Here is a 16,308-nt window from a genome sequence, read left to right on the forward strand (position 1 = left end):
CCCAGTGCCTGACCAGACTCCTTAGTCTAGAACTCAGGCCATACCAGCCAGTCTTGGCTATTCATGGTTTCTTCACATTACCTTATGCTTTTCTACTTCTTGGCTCCTGGTAAACTACTTCCATTCTCATATGTACCTGGAATATATGAAGGACATCTTCCTTGAGACAGCATAGGTTTTCTTTTTGATATTGTACACCACATGAACACATGACATTTATTTTGTTTTAAACAAATTAAATAATGAAAACAAGTTTCCTTTCTTTTTCTAACATATTGGGTTCAGATAAAAATTCATTCTAATTATGTGACAGTAAGGTAACTTTGAGCTTCTTCTTAAGCCAAGAACCTGGAAACAAACCTGATTACTTGTCTGGAGGATTAGGGTGGAAGAAAATGAAAAGTTACTTTCTTTATAGTCTTATCTCTCCAGACCATTTATAGATCCTTTGTTTTCTTTGACTAGATTAACTGATTCCTATTCCTCATTGTTGAACCATCAGATTTTTAAATTTCAAATCTCCAAATTATTTGTATTTATTTCTGTTGCAATGTATATACAGGGAATCAGAAGTGCTTATAACTTAGCATATTTCACTTTGAATTTTCCAGTAGTAAGCTCATAATATTTTGCCAGTACTGGACATATTGTAGAATATTTATGGCTGCAAGTTCAGTAATCTCATTTTTTCTAATCTTTTTACCTCATTCACTGTTGTGGTACATACTAATCTAATGGCAATCAATATATACCAAGCATTTAGTAGAAGTAGTTAGTAAGTAGAAAAATAAGAAGGAATGCTGAAAAATTAAAATTTGATATAAAAGAGCAGCTAAACTCTGCTTTTTCAAATTTTAAAAAGGACAGATAATATAAAGGTGATTTCACTTTTACTTTTGCATTTTAAAGATTTATTTTCTAATTTTTCCTATATGGCTCATGTATTTCTCTTTTTGATTTATATAGTATTAGGTGAACATTTCTATGCCACTCTTCTCAATTTTATAAATTGTGATTTATGAGTTCTAGCGGATAGCCCTTTACCTAGGAAATTGAGAACACTGAGAGGTCCCCTTTCTGCCAGGATCAGAATTTACACATAGTGGGTCATACTTCCAACTTAAATTCTAACAGTTTTATTGAGATGTAATTCACATACCATAAAATTCACTCATTTAAAGTGTACATGTTTTTAGTATATTCACAGACAACTATCACAGCAATCTAATTTTAGAATATTTCCTTCAAAAAGAAACCTCATACCCATTACCAGTCACTCTCTATTACCCCCAAACATCATCCCCTACTCCCCATCTCTAGACAACACTAATCTACTTTCTGTCTCTATAGATTTGCCTATTCTGGATATTTCATATAATAGGAATCAAACATATGTGGTCTTTTGTGGCAGGCTTCTTAGCACAGTATTTTCAAAATTCATCCATGTTGCAGGATGTGTCAGCACTTCATTTCTTCTTATTCCTGAATAATATTCCATTGTGTGAATATCCTATATTTTGTTTATCCATTCATCTCTTGATGGACATTTGCGTTAGTTTCACTTTCCGGCTGTTATGAATAATGCTACTGTGAACATTCATGTAGCTTTTACACGGACATTTTATAGTTGTGTAAACTTCTTTATGAGACTTTCATAGTTTTAGACCTTATTTTTAGGTCTATGGTGCTTTTTAATTTAATTTCTGTATATGGTATGAGGTAAGAATCCAACTTCATTGGATATCTACAACTGCATTGTAGATATCCAGTTCCCTCAGCACCGTTTGCTGAAAACACTATTTTTTTCCCCATTGAATTGGCTTGGTACCGTTGCAAAAAGCAATTGATGATAAACATAAAGGTTTATTTCAGGACCCAAGATTATATTCCATATAGAGCTATATGTTTCTGCTGTGGTAGTACCACAGTCCATTGACTGCTGTAGTTTTGTAGTAGGTTTTAAAATTGGGAATTATGAGTCCTCTGACTTTGTTCTTCTTTTTCAAGATTATTTTGGCTGTTTGGGATTTTTTGCATTTTCCTGTGAATTTTAGGATCAGCTTATCAATTTCTACAAAAAAAGGGAGCTGGGACTTTGGTAGCACTTGCATTAAATTTGTAGATCAATTTGGGAAATATTATCTTAACAATATTAAGTTTTTCAGTCCATGAATATGGGATTTTTTTTTTAAGATCTTCAATTTTTTTCAACAATGTAGCTTTCAGAGTATAAGTTGTGTACTTTTGTTAAATATATACCTAAGTATTTTTATTATTTTTGATGCTATTATAAAAGAAATAGCTTTCTTAATTTTGTTTTTGGATTGTTCATGTTAGTTTATAAAAATACAGTTGATTTTCGTATGTTGATATTATATCCTGAATCCTTTCTGAAGTCATTTATTAGCTCTAATAGCTTTTTAGTGGATTCCTTAGGATTTTCTATACACAGAATCATCTCATCTGCAAGTGGAAGTAGTTTTACTACTTCCTTTTCAATCAGATTACTAATTCAGTTTGTTTAGTTGTTATTGAACTCTTCTGATATCCTATTTTCCCTTGAGTTGGTTTTAGTAATTTGTGTCTTTCTAAGAATTTGTCCGTTTAATCTAATAATCTAATTTTGGGCATACAATTGTTGATAGTATTCCTTAATAATCCTTTTTGTTTCTATACGGTATGTAGTGATGTCTCTCCTTTCATTCCTGATTTTAGTAAATTGAGTCTTTTTTTTCTTGCTCATTCTGGCTATAGGTTGATTTTGTTTAACATCTCAAAGAACCAATTTAAAATTTTTCTCCTGTTTTTCTGTTCTGTTTCATTTATTTCCACACTAGTCTTTATTATTGTCCTCTTTCTGCTTGCTTTGAGTTTAGTTGCTCTTCTTTTTCTAGTTTCTTAAGGTGGAAGGTTTAGTTTTTGATGTGAGATCTTTTTCTTTTTTTTAATATAGGCATTTATGTCCATAAATTTACCAATGAGCCCTGCTTTACCTGCATGCCATCAGTTTTGTTGTATTATATTTTCATTTTCATTCATCTCTAAGTTTTTTTTCTAATTTTCCTTGAGATTTATTCTTTGACTTATCACTTATTTAGGAGTACATCTTTTCATTTCTACATATTTGTAAATTTTCTTCTTTTATTGATTTCTAATTTTATTCTATTATGATTAGAAAACATGCTTTGCATGGTTTCAGTTATTTCAAATGTATTGAGGCTTGTTCTGTGGCCTACCATATGGTCTATCCTGAAAGATATTCGAGGTTTGCTTGAGGAGAATGTGTTTTTCTGCTACTGTTGGGTGGAGTGTTCTTTAGGTATGTATATACTATTATTCAAGTCTTCTGTTTCCTTGTTGATATTCTCTTAGTTGTTTGTCCATTATTGAAAGTGAGGTATTGAAGTCTCCAGCTATGATTATAGAAATAGCTATTTCTGCCTTCAATTCTGTCTGATTTTGCTTCATGTATTTTGAAGCTCTGTTGTTGGGTGCATATGTTTTTAATTTTCATATCTTCCTGTTATAAGGACCTTTAACATTATGAAATATATCTTTATCTTTTATAACTTTTTTTCCTGAAATGAGTGTCTTTATTGCTTGAACCGTACAAATACGAGGAATGGGGACAGGCCAGTGGGGAGGAGTGAGAATTGTCAGATTAATGACATACACAGAAAGGAAAAAGGAACCCCACCTACCCAAACCAACCCCCACTCCACCCCAGGATGTGTCTCTGTGAACTACCTATAACATTTTTATTTACAAGTTTAATATTAATATAGCTACGCTGGCCCTCTTGGTTACTGTTTGCATAGCATCTTCGTCTATTTCTTTTACTTTCTACTTTGTGTCTTTGAATCAAAAGTAAATTGGTGGTTGTTGTTTGCTTGGGTCATTGTTTAGTTTCTAGTTAGCTTGGAAAGCCAAATTTCATACAAGAAATTTGCTTTTATGAGCATTTTTAATTTTAGGGAGAACTAAAACTAAAATGTCTAAGAACTTGTCAGTTACTCCATACAGTTTTATAATATTTGTGTATACATTTCTTATAAGTACTTTGGAGAAATGGATCATTTCTCACTCATCTCTGTACTCCTCCTTAATTTTATTTCTAAAACACAGTCCTTTTAACTCTGGGATTCAGCCACATTGCACAACAGGCAGCTCTTCAGATGCTTTGTGCATTCACACCTGTGTGTCTTTCCTGATACTTTCTCTCCTTAATATGTCAAATCTTACTTACCTTCACCCAGCTTAATATTACCTTCTCCTTTAAGTTTCTCTCTGTTTCTCAGTCAGAAGTAATCATCCTTTTCTTCTGTTCCGGGTGCAATTTTGTAACTTTTATAATTTTTTACTTATAATTACTTGTCTCCCTTAGTAGATTATAAGGTTTAATTCATTTTCATCTTTTTATTGCCACATATTTAGAAGTTAATTATTGGATGAATGAATGGATAAATTAATGATTAAGTGAATGGTGAAATCTTTTGTTTTGTAGCCGAGAGACGCACAAGATTGCAGTATTTTATGTTGCTGAAGGACAAGAAGACAAACATTCCATTCTCACCAATACAGGAGGAAGTCAAGCATATGAAGATTTTGTAGCTGGTCTTGGTTGGGAGGTATTGTTTTTAAATTATACAAATATCATTTTATTTCTATTTGGAAGGAGTGGTTTTCTTTTTCTTTCTAGCTTATTTTAGAAGCATTATTTTAGGAGACTCAACAACATAACAATGGGTTTGATATTGTTTCTGCCTTATATCTCATCTACAAAGACAGCAGCAGTTGGGACTTGGAAAATTTTTGACTGTTTTATCATTCACTGTATTGTCAGAGTGTGCTAAACTCATAGACTTAAAAGATCTGGATTTTCCTCACAGTTGTGACCGACCGCTGGACTAGTGATCTTCAAACGAAGATATGAATATCCTAGGGCTATCCCAAGGATTCTAGGGGGCATGTCGGCTAGGTTAGTTTTGAGGAGATAAGTTTCTAGATCCTCAACTTTAGTACAATTAATTCCTGAGAACCCTTCTACAGTCTCTTGCCTCTCCTCTTCTGTTCTTCGTCTTTGTAAAAGAAAGGCATACCTGTTACTCACCTGAATCCTACATTGCCCTGGAATGCTTGGCACCAAAAAAGGGACAGTTCATTCAAGAGGGCGTGTTCCTGAGAGAGAGTGTCTCTAATGGCAAAGCAGGAAATATTGAAAGGTGCTGTACTTTATGTCATCCCGGCAACCAACTCATGTTGAAGTTCCTGAACCAAATCTGCCTATCTTAGAATTATAACTCAGAAGTGAGGTGTTTGTCATAGAGATTTGTATTAGTATGTTTATTTAAATTGTAAAATTATGAGTCAGACATGTTCTAACAGAAAGTGAATTTGATGTGGCTGATTGATTTGTCATTAATAGCAGACATTTTATATATATTAGCCAAATTTGTGCTCTAAGATTTTGATGAAAATATATTTAAAGTATATAGATATAACATACAGTATACTGGAAATTGTATCTTTTGTAACAGCTTAAACTTATGATGACAATTTTCATCGTAGTTGTCAATTTAATACATAGTTTCTCAATATTCTTGTAGAGAGTACATGAGCAAAATTATTGAAGACCACTGCACTAGACTGTAAGTTCCTATAGGGCAGGCTCTTTCATCTTCCTGGTTTTTCTTTTTAAATCCCAGTCCTTGCACAGTGTCCAATGCATAAACCTTTAGCATTCAATATGTATTTTTATAGCTTATCTAACCTGCTATTTCACTGAGTTACTTGAGCTCCCTTGGCCTTTTGCTTATTTGTCAAAAGCAGTATGCTTTTTTACCCAACAGATATATAATATGAAGTTCATTTGAGATTATGTATGTGAACGTGGTTTGGAAAGTGTAAAGAAATGTTATAAATATATGTCCTGTTAAAAAAACAAACTAGAAAAGTATTAGTAAAAGCAAGGGACATTTGAAAAAGAACAAATTAGGACTACTCACACTTCCTGATTTCAAAACTTAGTACAAAGCAGCTCTAACCAAACAGCGAGTTACTTGCACTAAGGATACATATATCAATTAATGAAATAGAATTGAGATTCCAGAAATAAACCCACATGTCTGTTGTCAACTGATTTTCAACAAGGGTGCCAAGACCATCCAGTGGAGAAAGTCCTTTCAACAGATGGTGTTGGAGTAGCTGGATAGCTGCAAGCAAAAGAATGAAGTTGGAATCTTACCTCACACTATATACAAAAATTAACTCAAAATGGATCAAAGACCTAAATGTAAGAGCTAAAATTGTAAAATTCTTAGAAGACAATATAGGGGTAAATCTTTATGACCTTGAATTTGGCAGTGGATTCTTTTTTTCCAGCTTTATTGAGACATAACTAACAAAAGGTATTCTTAGATATGACACTAAAACATGAGCAACAAAGGAAAATAAATAAATTGGACTTCATCAAAATTTAAACTTTTGTGCATCAAAGGACACCATTAACAAAGTGAAAAGATAACCCACAGAATTGGAGAAAATAATTGCAAGTCATATATGTGATAAGGGACTTGTATCTAAAATATACAGAGAACTCATCCAAATCAATAATTAGAAGGCAACCCAATTTAAAAATGGCCAAAGGATCGGAATAAACATTTTTCCAAAGAAGATATACAGATGGTCAGTAAGTACCTGAAAAAATGTTCGACATCATTATCAGAGAAATGGAAATCAAAATCACAGTGAGATACCACTTCACACCCATTAGGTTGGCTAGAATCAAAAAGTCAGGTAATAACAACTGTAGGCTAGGATTCAGAGTAATCTGAACCCTCATATACTGCTAGTAGGAATGTGAAATGGTGCAGCCACTGTGGAAAATGATCTGGCAGCTCATCAAACAGTAAATCATTGAATATGACCAGAAGTTCCACTTTTAGGTATACACCCAAGGGGAATGAAAATGTATGTCTGCACAAAAACTTTTACATGAATATTTATAGCAGCATTATTCAGATGGATAAACATAATGCGGTATATCCACATAATGGTATTTAGCCATAAAGAGGAATGAAGTACTGACATGTGCTACAGTGTGGATGTACCTTAGAAACATGGTAAATGAAAGAAACCAGTCACAAACATCATGTATCCATTTATATGAAATATCTACAAGAGGTATTATATAGCTATGTAAAGCACATTATTTGTTGCTTAGGTCTGGTTGCAAGGATGAGGGAATATTATGGTGACAGCTAAAGGGTATATAGTGTTTCTTTTTAAGTGATGAAAATGTTATAAAATTGACTGTAGTGATGATTGTACTTATCTGTGAATATACTAAAGTCTACTAAGTTGTGCAATGGGAACTCTCACTTCTGGGAAGATCAAGTAGATACACTCTCCCTATTCCTCACACTAAGTACAACAAAAACCCTGGACATTACATGTAAAACAAACATAAGAAGACTCTGAAAGGTGGAGAAAAGGAGATAGACCAACAGGACTTTAGGACCAAGGAATGACATGATGGTGAGTTCTCAGGTTTTCTTTTTGCCTCATATATCTTGGACTTGGAGTTGAAGAAGCCAGCAACCTAGAAATATCAACAAGCGCGGGACAAAAAAAATCCCAACAAAAGCCCACTCTAACCAAAGGATCAGGAAAGGAGCAACCTGGAAAGATAGAAAACATTTAAACAGTAACTGCTCTACGCCAACCAAACACCATAGAAAATACTGTGACCCTCATCCCCACCCCTGACAACAAAAGTGGGTTAGGAAGCCTAGACTTCTACCCTTACAAGACTATAATGAGGGGAATTCCCTGGTGACACAGTGGTTAAGAATCCACCTGCCAGTTCAGGGGACACGGGTTCGAGCCCTGGTTTGGGAAGATTCCACATGCCGCGGACCAACTAAGCCTGTGCACCACAACTACTGAGCCTGCGCTCTAGAACCTGCGAGCCACAGCTACTGAGCCCACGTGCCACAACTACTGAAGCCCACGCGCCTAGAGCCCATGCTCCGCAACAAGAGAAGCCACTGCAATGAGAAGCCCGCTCACCGCAACTAGAGAAAGCCCGTGTGCAGCAATGAAGACCCAACGCGGCCAAAAATCAATCAATCAGTCAATAAATAAATGACTATAATGAGGCATCCCGAACATCACCCTGGAGTAAGATAGTATCAGAGAAGACCAAACAGAAAGCTAAGAGTTTCATCTCTGCCAACTGGTAACAAGTCCCCCATCCATGTCTAACACCACAGTGTCAGTGGAGACTACATGAGGAACCTGGAATTTCGGCCCCACCCAGGCATAATGAGGTGCCCCTCCCCCTCTACACTGGAGTCAGAGGAGGTCTAGTGGAGAATTAGGCCCTTCATCATCACCCAGTGATAATGAGACCACCTCCACTGCTGTGTCAGTGGCTACCACAAAGGAAGTCAGAACTCCTACCTCCACCTGGCCATAATGAGGCTGAAAGCCCCTGCTTCTCTGGAGCTGTGTCGCAAAACAGCCAACTAAAACAGAAGGTTTAAATAAGATTCATGGTCTTGTAATATGAAAATGTCCAGGCTTCAACCAAAAATTATACCAAGAACCAGGAAGGTCTCAAACTGAATGAAAAGAAGGCAATAGATGCCAACACCAAGATGACAAAGATTTTAAAGTGACTATATTAGAAATGCTTCAACAAGCAATTAGGAACACAGTTGAAACAAATGAAAAATAGAAAGTTTGTGCAAAGAAATACAAGATAAATGGAAATTTTAGAATTGAAAATACAATAACTGAAATAAAAAACTCAGTAGATTGGCCCAGCAACAGAGTCAGGTGGAAATGAGGGTACAGAAAAAATTAGTAAATTGGAGCCTAGAACAGTAAAAGTTAATCTGGACAGCAGAGAGAGAATAGACATAAAGACGGTGAACAGAGCAATGAACAGACCTGTGGGACTATGACAAAAAAATCTAACATTCCTGTTATTGTGAGTCCCAGAAGGAGAGGATAAAGAGATTGGGTCTGAAGACTACTTTGAGAGATAATGTTGAGAACTTCCCGAATTTGGCAAGAGAAATAAAGCTAATAAAGCTACAGATCGAAGAACCTGGTGAAAACCAAATAGGATATATGGAAAGAGATCCATACTAAGACACATTGTAATTAAACTTCTGAAAACTAAAGGCAAAAAAATTTCAGAAGTATCCAGAGGAAACTTGTACCTATCTATATGGGTACAATTAGAATGATAGTGAATTTCTCATCAGAAACTGTGGTGGCCAGAGGAGGTGACATAATATTTTTCAAGTGTTAAAAGAAAAAAACTGTCAACCCAGAATCCTGTAGTTAGCTAAGGAATGAAGCACAACATTCTCAGATGAAGGAAAACTTAGAGAATTTGTTGCCCGCAGACGTGCCCTAAAAGAACCACTGATAGAAGTTCTGTTAACAGAAATGAAATGATAGCAGGAACTTTGGAACATCAGGAAGAAAGAGCATGGAAAGAAAAAATATGGGTAAATACACTAAATTTACTTCTCCTCTCGAGTTTTCTTAATTATGTTTGATGGTTGATGCAAAAATTATTTTACTACCTGATGTGTTTCTAAATGTAATGCCAGGGACTTCCCTGGCAGTCCAGTGGTTAAGACTTCACGCTCCCAATACCGGGGGCACGGGTTCGATCCTTGGTCGGGGAACTGAGATCCTGCATGCTGCAAAAAAAGAAATAAATAAATGTAATGCCATGAAAATATTAATGGCAATTATATTACAAACAAGGGAGGGTAAAAGGACATAAAGTGAGGTAGGGTTTCTATATTTCACTCAAACTGGTAAAATGACAACATCAGTAGACTGTGATAAGGTATGTACATATAGTATAATACCAAGAACAACCAGTAAAAAACATATAACAAAAGTACACTCAAAAAATGATAAATAAAAATGGAATTCTAGAATATGTTCAAGTAACCCATAGGGGGCAAGAAAAATAAAACAGAAAATAAACAGAAAACAAAAAATAAAATGGTGAGCTTAAGCTCTAATGTATCAGTCATTACAAGAAATATGAATGATGTAAATATACCAATTAAAAATTGGCAGAGTGGGGCTTCCCTAGTGGCGCAGTGGTTAAGAATCCGCCTGCCAGTGCAAGGGACACGGGTTCGAGCCCTGGGCCAGGAAGATCCCACATGCCACGGAGCAACTAAGCCCATACGCCACAACTACTGAGCCTGTGCTCTGGAGCCCACAAGCCACAACTACTGAAGCCCGTGCACCTAGAGCCCGTGCTCCACAGCAGGAGAAGCCACCGCAATGAGAAGCCCACGCACCGCAACGAAGAGTAGCCCCCACTCGCCACAACTAAAGAAAGCCCGCATGCAGCAATGAAGACCCAACATAGCCAAAAATAAATAAATAAATAAATATAAAAAAATAAAAATGGCAGAGTGGATTAAAAAACGTGACTCACCTATGTGCTTTGTGAAAGAAACTCACATCAAATATAACAATATAGGCTGGTAGAAAGTAAATGGATAGAAAAAATTATATTGTGCAAACCTTAATCAAAGGAACGCCAGAGTGGCTGAATTAATATTACGTAAGGTAGGCTTCAGAGCAAGAAAACTACCAGAGATGGGGGGACATTATATAACAGTGATAAAAGGGTCAGTCCACTAAGAAGACTTAACAATCCTAAATGTGTGTGCAGCAAACAACAGAACTGCAAAATATGTGAAGCAAAGCTGATAGAACTGAAAGAAGAAATAGACAAATTCACAATTATAAATGGAGATTTCACCCCCCTCTCAACAACTGAAAGAAGTAGACAGAAAATCAGCAAGTATATAGAAGGACTCAACACCACCACCAACCAACAGGATCTAATTGCCATTTATAGAACACTCCACCCACCAATACCATAATACATATTATTTTCAAGTGCCCATGGAACATATACCAAGATAGGCCATATATGGGCCATTAAAACAAACTTCAGCAAGTTTAAAAGCATTGAAATCATACAGTGTTTTCTCCATATACAGTAGGATCAAACTTGAAATCATGAACAGAAAGATAATGGCAAAATCTCCAAATGCTTGGAAAGGTTACATGCCATATAATTCCACTTATATAACATTCTTGGAATGACAGTTTTAGTAGTAAAGAACAGGTTGGTGATTGCCAGGGGTTAAAAAGGAGGGTAGGGTAGGACGGAAGTGAGTGTTGCTCATGTAACAGGGCAACACGGAATCCTTGTGGTGATGAAAATGTTGTCTCTGAATCATGTCAATATCAGTATCCTGGTTATAATATGAATTTGCATTGGGGAATCTGGGTAAAGGTTACATAGGATCTCTATTATTTCTTAAAACTTTGTGTAAATCTATAATTACCTCCAGATAAAACATTTAATTAAAAAATAGAGATCTGCAACTGTTACAGAATTATTTATAGCAAAGGAGCACTAAACTGAGACTTTCTCCTTTACATAATCAGAGAATTGACCTGAAAGTAAATAACTTTCTCACTAAAACAAAACAGAACAAAAATATATACTAAGATACCATTTTTTAACCTAAGAGATTAGCAAAGGTCATAAAGTTTGATAATATATTTGAGAGCATATGAGAGAAACAGGCACTCTCATGCACTGTTGGTACCATCTATGGAGAGCAATTTGGTAGTCGGTTTCAGAATTAGAAGTGCACATGCCCTTTGACTTACATTTCCACTTTTGACTATCTGTCCTACAGATCTACTTTCACAAATGCAGCATGACATGTGTTCAGTGTTATTCATCGTAGCATTGACTGTGATAGCAAAAGATTGGGAAAGCCTAAATATCCGTCAAGTAGAGCGCTAGTTAAATTATTGTACATCAAGAAAAGGGACTTTGTGAAGCCATGAAAAAAAAATGAGAAGGCTCTTTACTTACTAATAAGGAGTATTTTTCAAGCTATTTTAAATGCAAAAAAGCAAGGTGCAGAACATTGTGTATCCGTGTTGTGTGTGCACAGGTGTACATACATACATGTGTATATGTGCATACATACCTTTAAAAATTTAATTGTATATAGAGAACATTTTTGGAAGCATACTTAAATTGCTTTCTTGGAGTGGAACTGAGTAGCTAGAGATGAGAGATATGGAAGGAAAAATTTTGCTGTATCTTTTGAACTTTTAATTGTATGAATGTATTACTGAGTTAAAAAATAAATTTAAAATATAAATGATTGAGGAAATCTTGTAGTAATGGCATAAAAACTAACTTGTTATTCATACATTCAGCCATTAGTAACTGATATTGATAGTTGGGATGTGTTCAGTTCACACGGTGCAGAAATTTGTTTTTATAGGTTTCCACTTTTTCACATATTTATATTTTGTTTTTTACAAGCAGGTGCATATCTGGTTTCAAGCAGTGTTTAAATTTTGTTTTTTCTTTACAATATTTCTTTGATTTTCTACAATGAACACAAGTTGCTGGCTTCTGTGCATCAAACAAGTCCAGGGGATATCGTCCAGTGCAACGACCCTGATAGTAAATATATCATATTTATAATCAGGAAAAAAGGAGATTTAAAAGACTTTGCACAGATTAATTTGTAGTTTTTTTAATGCATTTGAAGTGTAGTTAAGTTCTACATTTTTGTATTTTTGTTCTGAGCTATGATAGGTACTAATAATTGGGAAGCCAATTTCGATGAGTAAATATGACACAATTAATCATTTTATCAAAGTGACATTACTGTTTTAACTTATCCCCAAATCATTTCCAGTCGCGATTTTTGCCACTTGGTTTCTACTCTCTGCCCTCGGCGTCTCCCACAGCCGTTACCATTTAGCACCTCGTAACCTAACAAGAGATGCATAGTGCACAGCGATTGATTTCTTTGCTAATTAGTTCCTGCTAATTAGGGACCCTCAAATACTTAAGAAAATCTACCAGTGTGAATTGAATAGCTCTAACTAATAATTCTGGGTCAAGCCATAGTTGATAACATGCAGAAGACGTCATTCCTCATGTGTTTTGCAAAGTGAGAAATTTGAGTCTTTTTCCATAGTGAGGTTTTTAGTTTTGTTTTGTTAATTAATATTATGTGTCTTTTCATTGCTTCTAGGTAAATCTTACAAACCATTGCGGTTTCATGGGAGGACTACAAAGAAATAAAAGCACTGGATTGACCACACCATATTTTGCTACCTCTACAGTTGAAGTAATATTTCACGTATCAACAAGAATGCCTTCTGATTCTGATGACTCTTTGACCAAAAAAGTAAGTGCTAAGAAAAAAAGTGCTCAGAGTTAAAATCTTAGTAATACATAAAATATGTAAGCAAGTCATCTAATTGATCAAGAACTATTTCTGAGTACTCCATTCTTCACCCAGTAGTGTCTTCAGAAACAGTATTATTGCACAGTAAACTCTGTTTTCCTTAATGATATGATTGAAAGTTATAGTCTTAACAAAGCATTTGCCTTCAAGAAAATGGGCATCTGACAAATTGAAAAACTTCTGTATATGTTCAGATTGGTGAAATTATAATTCAAGACCCCACATACAGAGAGATATAACGTTTATATTGATTGAGGGAGAGGAAAAAAATTAAAATGTAAATTATTACAAATCACTTAAAATATAACGTGCTCTCTCATAAATTTTAACTAAAACTAATATAGCAGATAAAATAAGCATTAATTCATTAAAATAGATTTTACTGCCTTAGAATATTTATGAGAGATATAGTGGAATGGTTCTGATGGCCCATGTCTTTTAAAACCTACACCACCATTTTGCTGTAGCCAGCACCAGCATTCAAAAATCACTCTAGTGACACAGACATACCTCAGAATAAAGTTGTGTGTGTCCAATCCATGTTTAATTTTTTTAGGGAGAAACATTTTCTTAAAGTGAAACCTTGTCCAACATTTCTTTATCTTCTCTTCTTCTTCCTACTCCTCAATTTATTCAAAACTACTGCTGAATGTAACCAACTTAATATCATAGATCATTTTACTTGATACTCTGTTATCATGTTGCCTGATATCGAATCTCTTCACACTTCATTAATAGCCTATGAAAACAGTGTTATCCTTATACTCTTTTGAAAAGGAACTTCAGAATTCCTCTCAAATATTTTGTAAGATTGATTCAGTACCCTTGATGCCTTTTGTTTACATTTTAGAATACTGTTAGAAATTGCCTACTAAATGAGTAATGGTTAGAACAACTAATATATGGATGCTGATTAGATTGGAATGTGTAGTAAAGGTGGAGGTAATTGATGTGTAGGAAAGTAAGTATATTTAGTAACAGATTTGCTATAGAATATCTTGGCATGTGGTTTTTAGAAGTACAGAATGAGACATGAATACTGACAAGAAAATGGTGAAGAGTTGGATTGGAGTAAAACTTCGTTAAAACTTCAGTTAGCTACAGTAATCAAGACAGTATGGTACTGGCACAAAAACAGAAATATAGATCAATGGAACAGGATAGAAAGCCCAGAGATAAACCCACGCACATATGGTCACCTTATCTTTGATAAAGGAGGCAAGAATATACAGTGGAGAAAAGACAGCCTCTTCAATAAGTGGTGCTGGGAAAACTGGACAGGTACATGTAAAAGTATGAAATTAGAACACTCCCTAACACCATACACAAAAATAAACTCAAAATGGATTAAAGACCTAAATGTAAGGCCAGACACTATCAAACTCTTAGAGGAAAACATAGGCAGAACACTCTATGACATAAATCACAGCAAGATCCTTTTTGACCCACCTCCTAGAGAAATGGAAATAAAAACAAAAATAAACAAATGGGACCTAATGAAACTGAAAAGCTTTTGCACAGCAAAGGAAACCATAAACAAGACCAAAAGACAGCCCTCAGAATGGGAGAAAATATTTGCAAATGAAGCAACTGACAAAGGATTAATCTCCAAGATTTACAAGCAGCTCATGCAGCTCAATAACAAAAAAACAAACAACCCAATCCAAAAATGTCCAGAAGACCTAAATAGACATTTCTCCAAAGAAGATATACAGATTGCCAACAAACACATGAAAGAATGCTCAACATCATTAATCATTAGAGAAATGCAAATCAAAACTACAATGAGATATCATGTCACACTGGTCAGAATGGCCATCATCAAAAACTCTAGAAACAATAAATGCTGGAGAGGGTGTGGAGAAAAGGGAACACTCTTGCACTGTTGGTGGGAATGTAAATTGATACAGCCACTATGGAAAACAGTATGGAGTTTCCTTAAAAAACTACAAATAGAACTACCATACGACCCAGCAATCCCACTACTGGGCATATACCCTGAGAAAACCATAATTCAAAAAGAGTCATGTACCACAATGTTCATTGCAGCTCTGTTTACAATAGCCAGGACATGGAAGCAACCTAAGTGTCCATCATCGGATGAATGGATAAAGAAGATGTGGCACATATATACAGTGGAATATTACTCAGCCATAAAAAGAAATGAAATTGAGATATTTGTAGTGAGGTGGATGGACCTAGAGTCTGTCATACAGAGTGAAGTAAGTCGGAAAGAGAAAAACAAATACCGTATGCTAACACATATATATGGAATCTAAGGAAAAAAAAAAAAGGTCATGAAGAACCTAGGGGTCAGACAGAAATAAAGACACAGACCTACTAGAGAATGGACTTGAGGATATGGGGAGGGGGAAGGGTAAGCTGTGACAAAGTGAGAGAGCGGCATGGACATATATACACTACCAAACGTAAAATAGATAGCTAGTGGGAAGCAGCCGCATAGCACAGGGAGATCAGCTTGGTGCTTTGTGATCACCTAGAGGGGTGGGATAGGGAGGTTGGGAGGGAGGGAGACGCAAGAGGGAAGAGATATGGGAACATATGTATATGTATAACTGATTCACTTTGTTATAAAGCAGAAACTAACACACCATTGTAAAGCAATTATACTCCAATAAAGATGTTAAAATAAAATTTAAAAAAACCTTCAATTAAGCACTTTCTTCCATCACCTCATTTTAAATTTGTATGAAAATAAGCCATACTCAAATTAGAGGCAATTATGAGTATAGTGCCAAAAGATAAATTATTTTAAACATTAGGACTTGGCAGTGATCCTCATTTTCATGGCTCCATGGATACAACTTTCAAACCCCGGAGCAAAAGAAAACCCTCATTTCCTTTTCAAAAGAGTCTAAAATTAATAGTATTTTCAATTGCAAATATAAGAGCAGAACAAAGTATATCATTTTTTGTTGAAATTTTTTTTTAATGA

The 16,308-nt window shown here is 35.2% G+C and overlaps 1 protein-coding gene across 10 annotated transcripts in view; it reads left to right on the top strand.

Annotated features, from left to right (window-relative positions):
- RALGAPA1 (Ral GTPase activating protein catalytic subunit alpha 1) overlaps positions 1-16,308 on the top strand; it is a 218,988-nt gene that overhangs the window by 161,281 nt on the left and 41,399 nt on the right. For all 10 annotated transcript variants that reach the window (XR_014261120.1, XM_082451982.1, XM_082451981.1 and 7 more), the window contains 2 exons: positions 4,505-4,628; positions 13,137-13,292. Coding sequence is in view for 9 of the 10 variants with exons in the window: in XM_082451982.1 (XP_082308108.1) it covers positions 4,505-4,628; positions 13,137-13,292 (280 nt within the window). In the remaining variant the exon portion in view is untranslated. The remainder of the gene's footprint in view (positions 1-4,504; positions 4,629-13,136; positions 13,293-16,308) is intronic.

This window comes from Balaenoptera physalus (genome assembly GCF_965194825.1).
Source record: "Balaenoptera physalus genome assembly, chromosome: 2".
Taxonomy (NCBI): Eukaryota; Metazoa; Chordata; class Mammalia; order Artiodactyla; family Balaenopteridae; genus Balaenoptera; species Balaenoptera physalus.